The 13,283-nt window shown below is 43.9% G+C and overlaps 1 protein-coding gene across 4 annotated transcripts in view; it reads right to left on the reverse strand.

Annotated features, from left to right (window-relative positions):
* Positions 1–13,283, reverse strand: part of LOC140457988 (SLIT-ROBO Rho GTPase-activating protein 1-like) — a 289,838-nt gene that overhangs the window by 16,434 nt on the left and 260,121 nt on the right. For all 4 annotated transcript variants that reach the window (XM_072551898.1, XM_072551900.1, XM_072551897.1 and 1 more), the window contains exons 17-18: positions 12,984–13,208; positions 4,919–4,998 (exon numbers count right to left, since the gene is read on the reverse strand). In XM_072551898.1, coding sequence (XP_072407999.1) covers positions 4,919–4,998; positions 12,984–13,208 — 305 coding nt within the window. The remainder of the gene's footprint in view (positions 1–4,918; positions 4,999–12,983; positions 13,209–13,283) is intronic.

Genomic DNA, 13,283 nt, shown 5'->3' on the forward strand with positions numbered 1-13,283 from the left:
CAGCCCTTGCTGCCATATTCCTTTTGATCATGGCTGATCATCCAACTCAGTATCCTGTTCCCATTTCTCCTCATGCCCTTTGATTCCTTTATTCTGAAGAGCTGTATCTATCACTTTCTTGAAAACAATCAATCTTTTGGCCTCAACCACTTTCTCTGGTAGGAAATTCCTCAGGTACACCACCGTTTGGGTGAAGAAATTGCTCCTCAGTTCAGTCCTACACGTTCTACCCCATGACCCCCTGGCGTCTGGACTCCCAGTTATCAGGAATATCCTTCCTGTGGTTACCTTGTCACAAGGATGTTGCCAGGGTCAGAGGGTTTGAGCTATAGGGTGAGACTGAATAGACTGGGGCTATTTTCCTGGGGCGTCGGAGTCAGAGGGGTGACCTTCTAGAGGTTTATAAAATTATGAGGGGCATGGATGGGGTAAATAGACAAGGTCTTTTCCTTGGGGTGGGGGAGTCCAGAACTAGAGGGCATAGGTTTAGGGTGAGGGGGGAAAGATTTTAAAAGGACCTAAAGGGCAACTCTTTCACGCAGAGCGTGGTACGTGTGTGGCTGGTACAATTGTGATGGAGGCTGGGACAATTGCAACATTTAAAAAGCATTTGGATGGGTATATGAATAGGAAGGGTTTGGAGGGATATGGGCCGGGTGTTGGCAGGTGGGACTGGATTGGGTTGGGATATCTGGTCAGCATGGACGGGTTGGACCGAAGGGTCTGTGTCCATGCTGTACATCTCTATGTCTAAGACTAGTCCTGTCAGGATGTTATAGTTTTCTATGAGATGCTCCCTTCATTTTTTAAAAACTCCAGTGAATATAGTTCTAACCAATCCCGGTACCCAAGGAAGGCCATGCTTCGAGTTGGCAGCTCGCCACCACCTTCTCAAGAACAAGTAAGGATGGCCACAAACAAGGGCACACATAGAGTCATAGAGATATACAATACGGAAACAGACCCTTCGGTCCAATCCGTCCATGCTGACCAGATATCCCAACCCAATCTAGTCCCACCTGCCAGCACCCGGCCCATATCCCTCTAAACCCTTCCTATTCATATACCCATCCAGATGCACTTTTAATGTTGCAATTGTACCAGCCTCTACCAAATCCTCTGGCAGCTCATTCCATACACGTACCACCCTGTGTGTGAAAAAGTTGCCCCTTAGGTCTCTTCTATATCTTTCCCCTCTCACCCTAAACCTATGCCCTCTAATTCTGGACTCACCTACACCAGGGAAAAGACTTTGTCTATTTACCCTATCAGTGCCCCTCATGATTTTATAAACCCCTATAAGGTCACCCCTCAGCCTCCGACGCTCCAGGGAAAATAGCCCCAGCCTATTCAGCCTCTCTCTATACCTCACATCCTCCAACCCAGGCAACATCCTTGTAAATCTTTTCTGAAGATTTTCTGATCGGAAGGAGACCAGAATTTCATGCAATATTCCAACAGTGGCCTAACTAATGCCCTGCGTACAGCCATAACGTGACCTCCCAACTCCTGTACACAATACTCTGACCAATAAAGGAAAGCATACCAAACGCCTCCTTCACTATCCATCCCAAGAATGAAGAAAATAATTGCTGACCAGCACCAGTCAGAAAGAAAAGCTTTCACGGTCATGATATATGATAAATGTAGCCGGCTGCAGAAGAATAGGTTACTTTGGATTTATACTTTCTTTGCTCCATTCCTGGGTCTGTCATGGACTAATTGATCAAGATTGATGACCATAATTAGTGAATGACTTCCATTACTGAGGCATCGAGTGACTGCTAACATTGCAGAAGCCACACACTAGACAGAATACGGTCATTTGCCCTCCAGCAATTCCTACCTCAAAGCACTTTTCAAATATAAAACTCGCAGTTTTGCAGTAACCGGGTCCGCAAGTGCTGCGTCGGTCAATGCAAATTCAACAGATGATGAGCAGAGATATTTAGGCCATTCAAACAGGAGTGCTTTACAATTTGGCACCATTCCCAACAGATAAGATCACATCAATTCATCACTGCCGCTGAATGAGAGAATTACTTTCGCAGATGTCATTTCAATCAATACGCTTTTCTGTTCTGTCTGGTGCCTTTATATTGCTATTCAGAATCAATAAAAGGCAGGGTCACCCATCACCAGCTTGGTTCATACACAATCCTCCTGATTTTCTCTCTCTGGGTTTTTGGTAGATTCGCTATCAAAAAGTTCAGCTCGCTCTCAGATGAGAACAAGAGGATTTAACTGAAGACACCTGAATCTGGAACAGAAAACTGTGTCTCATATGAATTGTCAACTCCAACATTTTCTGACCTGATAAACACGAGGCTTCTAAACTGTCAACTGCTGAAAATGAGACTGAAAATTAAGCCCATGAGCAGCTCACATTCCAAGTGTCCTTTTACACGAAGCCAGCACTGTTCCTTCTCATTAGTATCACCAGAGTCTGAGCAGACTCATGAGAGAGATGGCCGGCATTGGGTTAACCTGAGGGTCACCTTGCGCTCAGGTGAGGTTGAGAAGGTAAATGGTCACCTCAGCTGGTGTGGGAACTGAACCCACGCTGTTGATGTCACTCTGCAATGCAAACCAGCTGTGCGGCTAACTGAGCTAACCACACCCTCCCTCATTACTATCCACTGCTGGTTCACACAGAATGCTAACTGCAGTGTACATACAAGGTGGGAGATGATCATCTCCAAGTGTGTGACAATTATAACACACGATGGTGACTGGAACAGACAGTCACTTTAGATTGAACCTCCGCAATGGATGCGCAATCAATTCACTCTCTTTGTATAAAAACACTTTTTTTTCACCTTTACATCAGCATCTGCCCATGACAGCATTTCTAGAGGGCATAGGTTTTGGATGAGAGGGGAAAGATATAAAATAGACCTACGGGGCAACTTTTTCACACAGAGGGTGGTACGTGTATGGAATGAGCTGCCAGAGGAAGTGGTGGAGGCTGGTACAATTGCAACATTTAAAAGGCATTTGGATGGGTATATGAACCCAATCTAGTCCCATTTGCCAGCACTTGGCCCATATCCCTCCAAACCCTTCCTATTCATATACCCATCCAAATGCCTCTTAACTGTTGCAATTGTACCAGCCTCCACCACTTCCTCTGGCAGCTCATTCCATACACACACCACCCTCTGCATGAAAAAGTTGCCCCTTAGGTCCCTTTGAAATCTTTCCCCTCTCACCCTAAACTTATGCCCCTCTAGTTCTGGACTCCAACCCCCCCCCGGGAAAAGACTTTGTCTATTTATCCTATCCATGCCCCTCATGATTTTATAAACCTCTATAAAGTCAGCTCTCAGCCTCCGATGCTCCAGGGAAAACAGCCCCAGCCTGTTCAGCCTCTCCCTGTAGCTGGCAACATCCTTGTAAATCTTTTCTGAACCCTTTCAAGTTTCACAACATCCTTCCGATAGGAGGGAGACTAGAATTGCATGCAATATTCCAACAGTGGCCGAACCAATGTCCTGAGTGGTTCTTGCCTGGAACGTGGTACCTGACAACATGGTGGAGGCAGATTCAATCACAGCTTTCAGAAGGGAACGGGGTAACCTTCAGAAGTGAAAATAGTGTTCAGGGCTTTTAAGAAATGGCAGGGGAATGAATTAGCTAAACTGCTTCAAGACTGTGAAGAGGAATCAGATTGGACTCAAAACATTAACTCTGGTTTTCTCTCTCCACAGATGCTGCTGGACTGCTAGGTTTCTCCAGCACTTTCTGTTTATATATTGAACAAGGCTGACCACACTGATGGTGAGGGGGGGCTTAGCAGGGTTGGACTTATTTCCCTAACTGTTTTATATTCCTCCCCACGTTTTGATGTCAGACATAGCACTTCCAGGCCCCACAGCCTTTTCAGTAATTCTCATTTATTATTCAGTGTCAACGTAAACTTACTTCCTGCCTTTGAAGTAATGAAAGCTTCCAAGGTTATTCTCACACAAAGCATTAGAAAGCAATGTTCCTGACTGAAGCCTGTAACACAATATTAGGGCAGACAGCGACAAGCTGGGGCCACAGAAGGAGATTTTAAAGACGCATCCAAGAGGAGGAAAAGCAAGGCAGAAACGTGGAGGGAAGGAATTCTGGAGCTTGAGCCTTAAAAGTGATGACAATGTCAACAGTGCAGTGACTTGGACACCCAAAATGGCCAAGCGCAAACATCTAAGGGGCTTGGAGCGGGGGGGGGGGGAATCAAACAGAGACAGAAATGTGAAGGAGGATACAGGGAGGGGGCTTTGAAAAGTTGACGAAAAACTGTATTTAATTTTTTTGTACTAATTCCTGCTCTGAATATGGAGGTTAGCCTGATGGGAGTAGAGATTGGGAATTTGGCTTCAAACTCTAGTGCACCGTCTCACCCCTTTTCCCCCTCCAACCCCTCTCCCTGCAATAGGACTTCTTGCTCATCCATGTCTACATTGGGAATCTGAGTGGATAAAGTGTGGAGCTGGGAAAAACCCAGCAGCTCAAGCAGCATCAGAGGAGCAGGAGAGTTGACATTCAGATTGAAACCTTTCATCAAGATTCTGCCTGCTCTAATCTCCCATTCACAGCCTCCAACCTTATCGTTTCCCAACCCTGCACCGCCCGTTTCTATGTCCTATATCCAAAATTCGTAAACCTGACCGCCCCTGGTTGACCGACTGTCTCTGCCTGTTCCAACACCCCTACTCTTCTGATGTTGCCTGACCTGCTGTGCTTTTCCAGCCCCACATTTTATCGACTCTGACTTTCCAGCACCTGCAGTCCTCATTATCTCCACATTGGGAATCCCTCTATCAAAAACAAACAAGACCTGAATCTATGACATGTACACGAGTTGGGGAATGTTTGTTGAAGTCTGGTTTCGCCGGTGTTTAAAGCCCAGATTTACAGAGCAGGAACATACCATCCTCACTGGTGTGCGTCTCAGTACCAGTCTCGAGATCGACATCCTCCAGTGTCCCATGTTCACTGTAGGGACTGTCACTGTTGGACAGAATGGAAAAGAAAACGGCTTAATTCTGAAGATAGTCAGGCATTTCACGAGAATGAAAAGTTGTCTTGATTATAGAATTGATTCCTAGTCGGTCAGTCAGTGGTTCAACACCTGTTCAAGGCATTTAAGGCAATTGAAAGATTCGATAGGATCGTGAGAGTGTGACCATTGCAACATGTTGGTTAACTTAAAATAAAGTGAATTACAATGAAATAAGGATAGAATTAGCTAAAGTGGACTGGGTGGATAGGTGACAGAAGTGAGGACGGCAGATGCTGGAGATCAGAGACAAGATCAGAGTGGTGCTGGAAAAGCACAGCAGGGTCAGGCTGCATCTGAGGAGCAGGAGAATCAAAGTTTTGGGCAAACCTGCGGCAGAGCTTTTGCCCGAAACGTCGATTCTCCTGCTCCGCGGATGCTGCCTGACCTGCTGTGTTTTTCCAACACCACACAAATCTTGTCCCTGGGTGGATAGATGAGCAGGAATGACAATAAGCCAGCAGTGGCAAACATTTCAGGAGGTCGTTCATGACAGTCAGCAAAAATGCATCCACTAAGGAGGAAAGAGTCTGAGAGGGATAAACCAAATATAGCTAACGAAGGAAGTTAAGCAGAGTATAAAGTTAAAATTAAACACATATAAGGAGTCAAAAAGCAGTGATAGCCTTGGAGGCTGGGTTAAATTCAGAATCCAGTGAAGGAGGACTAAAAAGATAATAAAATGAATGAAATAAACTACGCGGGCAAACTAGCGAGGAATATAAAAACAGACAATAGAGCTTCTTTAAATATGTAAAAAGTAAGACAGAGGTCAAAGTGAACATTAGCCCCTTAGAAAATGAATCTGGGGGGATGATTATGAGGAATAAGGAAATGGCAGAGGAATTAATTAAAAAAACTTTGCACTTGTCTTTACGATGGAAGATACTTTGACCATTCCATTTATACTAAAAGTGGGGGAAGAATTAAGCAGTATCACCAAAGATGTGTTACACAATCAAATGCAGCTAAAGGCAGATAAGTCCCCTGGTCCCGATGGCTTCCATCTTGGGATACTAAAATAGGTAGCTACAGAGGTAGAGGAGGAACTGGTTAAAATTTTCCAAAAATCACTGGATTCTGGAGAAACCAAAGGATTGGAAAACTGCCAATGTGACATCTTTTTTAGGAAGGGATGGGGGGGTGGGAGTCAGAAAGTAGGTAATTATAGGCTGATCAGCCTACCATCTATTGTTGGAAAAGTATTTGATCAAAATTACTAAGAAAGAGCAGAACATTTGGGAAATCATAATCTAATCAAACAGAGTCCACATGGCTTCATAAAAGGGAAATCTGACTAATTAGTGTCTGGCTAACTTATTAGAATTTTTCGAGGAAATCTTCAGCACATGGGATCCAGTAGATGTATTTCATTTGGGCTTCCACAAGATGTTCAACAAGGTACCTCACAGATAGCCGAGTCATTAGATACCTCACAGATAGCCGAGTCATTAGAAATCTCAGATAGCTGAGTCGTTAGATATCTCACAGAAAGCAGAGTCATTAGATACCTCACAGATAGCTGAGTCATTAGATACCTCACAGAAAGCTGATGTCATTATATACCTCACAGATAGCCGAGTCATTAGATACCTCACAGAAAGCTGAGTCATTAGATACCTCACAGATAGCTGAGTCATTAGATATCTCACAGATAGCTAGGTCATTAGATACCTCACAGAAAGCTGAGTCATTAGATACCTCACAGATAGCTAGGTCATTAGATACCTCACAGAAAGCTGAGTCATTAGATGTCTCACAGATAGCTGAGTCATTAGATATCTCACAGACAGCTGAGTCATTAGATACCTCACAGATAGCTGAGTCATTAGATACCTCACAGAAAGCTGATGTCATTATATACCTCACAGATAGCCGAGTCATTAGATACCTCACAGAAAGCTGAGTCATTAGATGTCTCACAGATAGCTGAGTCATTAGATATCTCACAGACAGCTAGGTCATTAGATACCTCACAGATAGCTGAGTCATTAGATAAGAGCCTGTAGTGTTGGAAGTAATATATTGGCATGGATAGAGAACTGGCTCATGGGCAGGAAACAGCCAATGGGCATCAGGAGTTGTTTTTCACATTGGTGACCTGTGACCAATGGACTTCCACAGGGATCAGCGCTTGGACCGCAACTGTTTCCAATATATATGAATGATGTGTAGGAAGGAAGCGAACGTACTGTAGCCAAATTTGTAGATGATACTAAAATAGGTGGAAAGACAGGTTATGAGAAGTTTACAGTGATATTGATAGTTTAAGTGGGCAAACAAAATGGCGAATGGGAATATAATGTGAGAAAAGATGAAGATGTTCATTTTAGAAAGGAGAACATAAGAACAGAGTATTATTTAAATGGAGAAAAACTGCAGAAAGCTGCAAAGGAATGTAGGGCGGGGGGGGGGGGGGGGGGGGGGGGAGGGTGGAGAAAGCTAGCACACAACTGCAGCAGCTAAGGAACGATAATGGAATGTTGGCCCATATCTCAAGGGGGGGTAGAGTACAAGAGCAGGGAAGTCTTACTGCAACTGTACAAGGTGCTGGTGAGACCACATCTGGAGCACTGAGAGCAGTTGTGGTCCCTCTGTTTAAGGGAAGATATCATTTCATTGGAGGCAGTTCAGAGAATGATGATCCCTGTTTTGGAGGGACTGAGCGAAGGCTAAACAGCTTAGTTCAGAAGAGTGAGAGGTGATCTCAATGAAACATATCAGAATCTTAGGGGGCTTGACAGGGTCAACACTGAGGGGGTGTTGCCCCCTAATGGGGATTGTGCAGGACCAGAGGGCATAGTCTCAGAATAAAGGGGCACCAATTCAAGACAGAGAGGAGGAGGAACTTCTTCTCTCAGAGGGTTGAGAGTCTTTGAAACTCCTTGTACAGACAACGTGGGGATAGAGACCTTGTATATATTTAAGGTTGCGATAGATAGATTTTCAATCAATCAGTCGGGGTATCAAGGGTTACGGGGAAATGGCAGGAAAATGAACGTTAAAAATGTTGAATCAGCCACCATCCTAAAGCATGGCTGAAGAAGGGCTTATGCCCGAAACGTCAATTCTTCTGCTCCTCGGATGCTGCCTGGCTTGCTGTGTTTTTCCAGCATCCCATTTTTCAACTCTGGTCTCCAGCATCTGCAGTCCTCACTCTCTCCTAAAGCACGGCTGAGCAGGCTTAAGGAGTCAAAATGACCCACTCCTGCTCCTATTTCCTTTAGTCTTAACAACAACCTTCATTTATATAGAACCTTTAAAATTGTAAACATTCAAAGACATTTCACAGGAACATCATCAATTAGTATTTGACACTGACTGTCAGGAGGAGATGATAGGACAGATCAGTTAAAGGGGTAAGCAGCTTCTTAAAGGAAGACAAGTAGATATGTGCCTTGGGTTAAACAGGAAATTAAAGGGAGGCTTTGGCAGAACAGACTAATTGAGCATAAACTTAAAATTCGAGATAGGCCACTGAGGAAGTCAGGAAACAAGTCTTTACACAACGGCTAATGGAAATTGGGAATTCTCTCTCTCTTTCTCTGACAAACCTGAGGCTGGGAAGTCAATTAAAAACTGATATCGATTGGACTTTGTGAAGCAAAGTGCTTAAGAGTTAAGAACCAAAAAGGCCGAGTAGATCAATGTTATGGCTCATTCGGGAAAGTTCATTGATTCTCAGCTCTGCTACTCCGTGTCACCACTAAAGTTAATGATTTAGTCAAAGTATGCAAATTTACCTGCCTGTGGAGTCAGGTTAACAGAAAACACTGACCAGCTTCTGTACTTAACATGAGTGATTGTTTTATTACAAATTAATACATTCTAATAAAAAGTAAAGAGTTAGAAACTCTCAACATATGTCTCTAAGGGTTAAAACTCTAACCTATTGTGAACCACACATACAGCATACACGAGCGGGCACACACACACACACACACAGACATATGTGCGCAGAGACGCACGTACGCAGACACATACATGTGCAGCAAAACCAAGCATTGGTTTTATGGGCTGGTTTTCCATTTAGACAGAGCTGTGGGGAATGGAGTGCATTATTTCCTCCTCCAACTTCATTGTAATTGAGTCCTTTTCCCTCACTTCCTACCTTTTTCCCTGTTTTTGTTATTGTTGCTTTGTCTCTGGTGGGCAGTGTTAATTGCTCAGTAGTTTAATTAGTTCATTTGGTAGTGGGTACTCCAAAAAATGGCTGGCTTTCTATTTCGAGAGAGGTGGGCGCTACAGGGGCTGGATTGCATTATCTCCCCTTTCAACTCCACCTTGAACTAGACCTTCCCTTGTTTTCCCCACCTCCTTTTTGGTTTCTGTCATTGTTGCACTGCCTGTTGCAATTGTCACTGTTTAGTTGTTTAAGTTGTTGATTTGGCGGTGAACTTTAAGAAAACAGGAACAGAAGTGTGCCATTTGGTCCTTTGAGGACTATTCAATCAGATCATTTCAAAAATAAAACATCTGGCTTTCCTCAGTAAGGTGAAGAACTTGGGATGTGGTAGAGCAGCCTGGTGTTTGTATTGTATGGTAAAGTCACCATAGTCTTACCATACCATAGGGCTGCTCTCTCAGAGAGAGATAACTGGTGGTGGGTATTAACCTGAGGGACACCTCAGCTCAGTGAAAGAGAGAGATTGAGCGGGAGAATCCTTCATGGGAACCTGCAGGAATGGAACCCATGCTGTTGGCATCACTCTACATTGCAAAGCAACTGTCCAGCCAACTGAGCCAAACCAACCCCAAGTGGTGAATCAGGGACAGGGACAACAAGGATGAAACATCACGACATGTTTGAACGTTATAGGGGTTTATAAATTCATGAGGGGCATGGATAGGGTAAATAGACAAGGTCTTTTCCGTAGGGTGGGAGAGTCCAGAACTAGAGGGCATAGGTTTAGGGTGAGAGGGGGAAGATTTAAAAGGGACCCAAGGGGTAACTATTTCACGCAGAAGGTGGTGCGTGTGTGGAATGAGCTGCCAGAGGAAGTGGTGGAGGCTGTTACAATGACAACATTTAACAGGTGTCTGGATGGGAAGGGTTTAGAGGGAGACGGGCCGGGTGCTGACAAACGGGACTAGATTAGGTTGGGATATCTGGTCAGCATGGACGAGTTGGGCTGAAGGGTCTGTTTCTGTGCTGAGCATCACTGTGACCACCCCCATATCTTCAGTTGCATCAATCTCACTCCCTGGAAACCCTAACCAGAAATTACGTTAATATACTTACATAATAAAATGACATGAAGCATTTCACAGAATCGCTATCAAGAAAGATTTAACTCAGAGCCAAATCAGATAATATTAGGTCAGGTAACAAAAAATAATCAAGGGGCAGATTATAAGGAGTGTTTTAAAGGAAAATGATATTGAGTAAGGCCAAGTAATAATGTTAGAAATGGGGTAAAAATGTTGTTTTTGCAGATATAGAAAAAGCATACAGAAAAGGGGTACAGCAAGAGAACTATTAACTCTGCAGGTATTTAGGGAAGAGTATCTCTACTTTTCAGTGTATAATTATGGATAACTTTGATGTAGATTTATTAAAGAAAATAATTCCTTTTACCATAATGTTTAAAACAACAGTTTCAACAAAAAGCTAAGATTACTGAAACATATAAGCGAAGCACGAAAAAGATACATTGTTAAGATGTATGTACAAGAATGGAATGTACCTAGGGATAATGAAAGAAGTTACAAAGGGGAACATCGAGATAAGAGTTTAGAAGAGAGATTGGGTAATTAGGAGTCTGGAGAGATGACCTCACTCAGCTCAAAGGGTATAACTGTACACTAATCTAAGTTCTAATTGGCCTTCATTTGCTTATGCAATTGAAGCCCTTACTTGCAAGTTCATAATAAATTGTCTTGTTTCCAGCTTTGGTGGTCTCGTCTAAAATTTATTGAATTTTGTTTCTAACAATAATAAAAAGGGAGACAGCAAAAATGAGAGACAGCAAGATTGAGAGAGAGAGAGAGAGAAAAACAGCAAGAATGAGAGAGAGATAGCGAGAATGAGAGAGACAGCGAGAATGAGAGTGAGAGCAATAGCGAGAGTAAGAGCGAGAGAGAGAGATGGCGAGAATGAGAGAGACAGAGAGAATGAGAGTAACAGCAAGAGTGAGTGCGAGATGAGAGAGAGACAGTGAGAATGAGAGAGAGAGAGACGGCGAGAATGAGACAGAGAGAGAGACAGCGAGAATGAGAGAGAGAGACAACGAGACAGAGAGAGACAGCGAGACAGAGAGAGAGACAGCGAGACAGAAAGAATGAGAGAGAGAGAGACAGCGAGAATGACAGAGACGAGAATGAGCAGAGTGAGAATATGAGAGACAGTGAGAATGAGACAGTGAGAATGAGCGACAGACAGCGAGAATGAAAGAGAGACAGCGAGAAAGAGAGATAGTGAGAACGAAAGAGAGATATAGCGAGAACAAGAGAGAGAGAGACAGCAATAGAGAGAGACAGCAAGAATGAGAGACAGACAGTGAGAATGAGTGAGAGAGACAGCGAGAATGAGAGACAGCAAGAATGAGAGAGAGACAGTGAGAATGGCAGAGAGAGAAATAGTGAGAATGAGAGAGAGACAGAGAGAGAGACAGCAAGAATGAGAGAGACACACACACAGCAGGAATGAGAGAGAGAGCCAGAATGAGATAGAGAGACAGTGAGAATGACAGAGAGAGAAATAGTGAGAATGAGAGAGACAGCCAGAATGAGAGAGATGAGAGTGAGAATGAGAGAGATAGCGAGAACGAGAGAGACACAGCGACAATGAGAGAGAGACAGCGAGAATGAGAGATGGTGAGAATGAGAAAGAGAGTGAGACAGCCAGAATGAGAGTGAAAATGAGAGAGATACACAGCGACAGTGAGAGAGAGAGAGACAGCAAGAATGAGAGAGAGAGAGAGAGAGAGAGAGAAACAGTGAGAATGGGAGTCCGAGTAAAAGTGATAGAGAAATGAACAAGAATGGTAGAGAGTAAGAATGACAGAGAGAGAGGGGCAAGGAAGGAATTTCAGATTGTGTAGGGCCTGGACTGGACAGTTGAAAGCATGGCTGACATAGGAAACTTGGGATTAACTTGCACGACACTGCTGAGAGAAAAACCAAGAGAAAAATTATAAGAGCAATTTATTCTTTTTCTTTTGTTTTTCGTGCACAGGGTTGTGGAAAAAGGCTGTCTGATTACCAGTCAAAGCCTAGTCAGGTAGTGACAGTGGTATTGTCACAGGACTAGAAATCAAGCTCGAGGCAAAAGATCAGTTTCAATCCCACTGGGGCAGATGGTGGATGTTGAATTCAATAAAAAATATAGAATTAAAAGTTACTGTAAAGGTGACTATGTAACCACTGTCGATTATCGTAAAAACCCATCTGGTTCACTAATGACATTTAGGGAAGGAAATCTGTCATCTTTACCCAATCTGGCCTACACGTGACACCAGATCCACAGCAATGTGGCTGATCTTTAACTGCCCTCTGGGAAATTAGGGATGGGCAATAAATGCTGGCCTAGCCAGCGATACCCTCATTCCAAGAATGAATTTTTTAAAAAGCAGTGACAAATCAGCGAGCTCTCTGATTGGTGTAGAAAGTCACGTGATGACACTGACAGCAATATGGCAACTCAGAGCAGCAGAGTTGGTTACCCAGCACATATGGCGCTCAGTCAGTGCCAATGTTTTATTGCAATGCTGCCCATAATGCAGCTGGGCAGAACAGGAGGAACCAACCGTCAAGAATTGGATGAGCAATGGAGAACCCTTCGAAGTCCCCTTTTAGAAAACAACTCTCTGAATAAACCCCGTCAGTGGCTCGGCCAACCTGCCTTGCCTTATCCTGGTACAATGATCAGATTGGTATTGCTCACCAGTAGATGGCAGGCTTCAGGGAAGAGTGACTCCGAATGGACTGAGCTTACCAATAGTCATCACCGGCCATACACTTTTCATAGACGGGTCCCTCCAGATCCTTGGGGTCAGGAAATATCAGCTCACTGTGGATGATGATCGTCTTGATCAGCTCGTTCACGTGGGCCTGGCACAAGACTTGGTCTTGCGTGTCGGGCACAGGCATCAGGGTAGGGCCGAAGCAGATCGCCAAATTGTAAGGATCCATCATGTTCTCGTCGTTGTATTGAGACAGGCTGCCGAGAGAGAGAGAGAAGATAATTAATGTCTTACATCAGAAGCCTCCTTCAATGCCACAGCACTAGACCCTT

The sequence above is a fragment of the Chiloscyllium punctatum genome, chromosome 32, assembly GCF_047496795.1.
Source record: "Chiloscyllium punctatum isolate Juve2018m chromosome 32, sChiPun1.3, whole genome shotgun sequence".
Taxonomy (NCBI): Eukaryota; Metazoa; Chordata; class Chondrichthyes; order Orectolobiformes; family Hemiscylliidae; genus Chiloscyllium; species Chiloscyllium punctatum.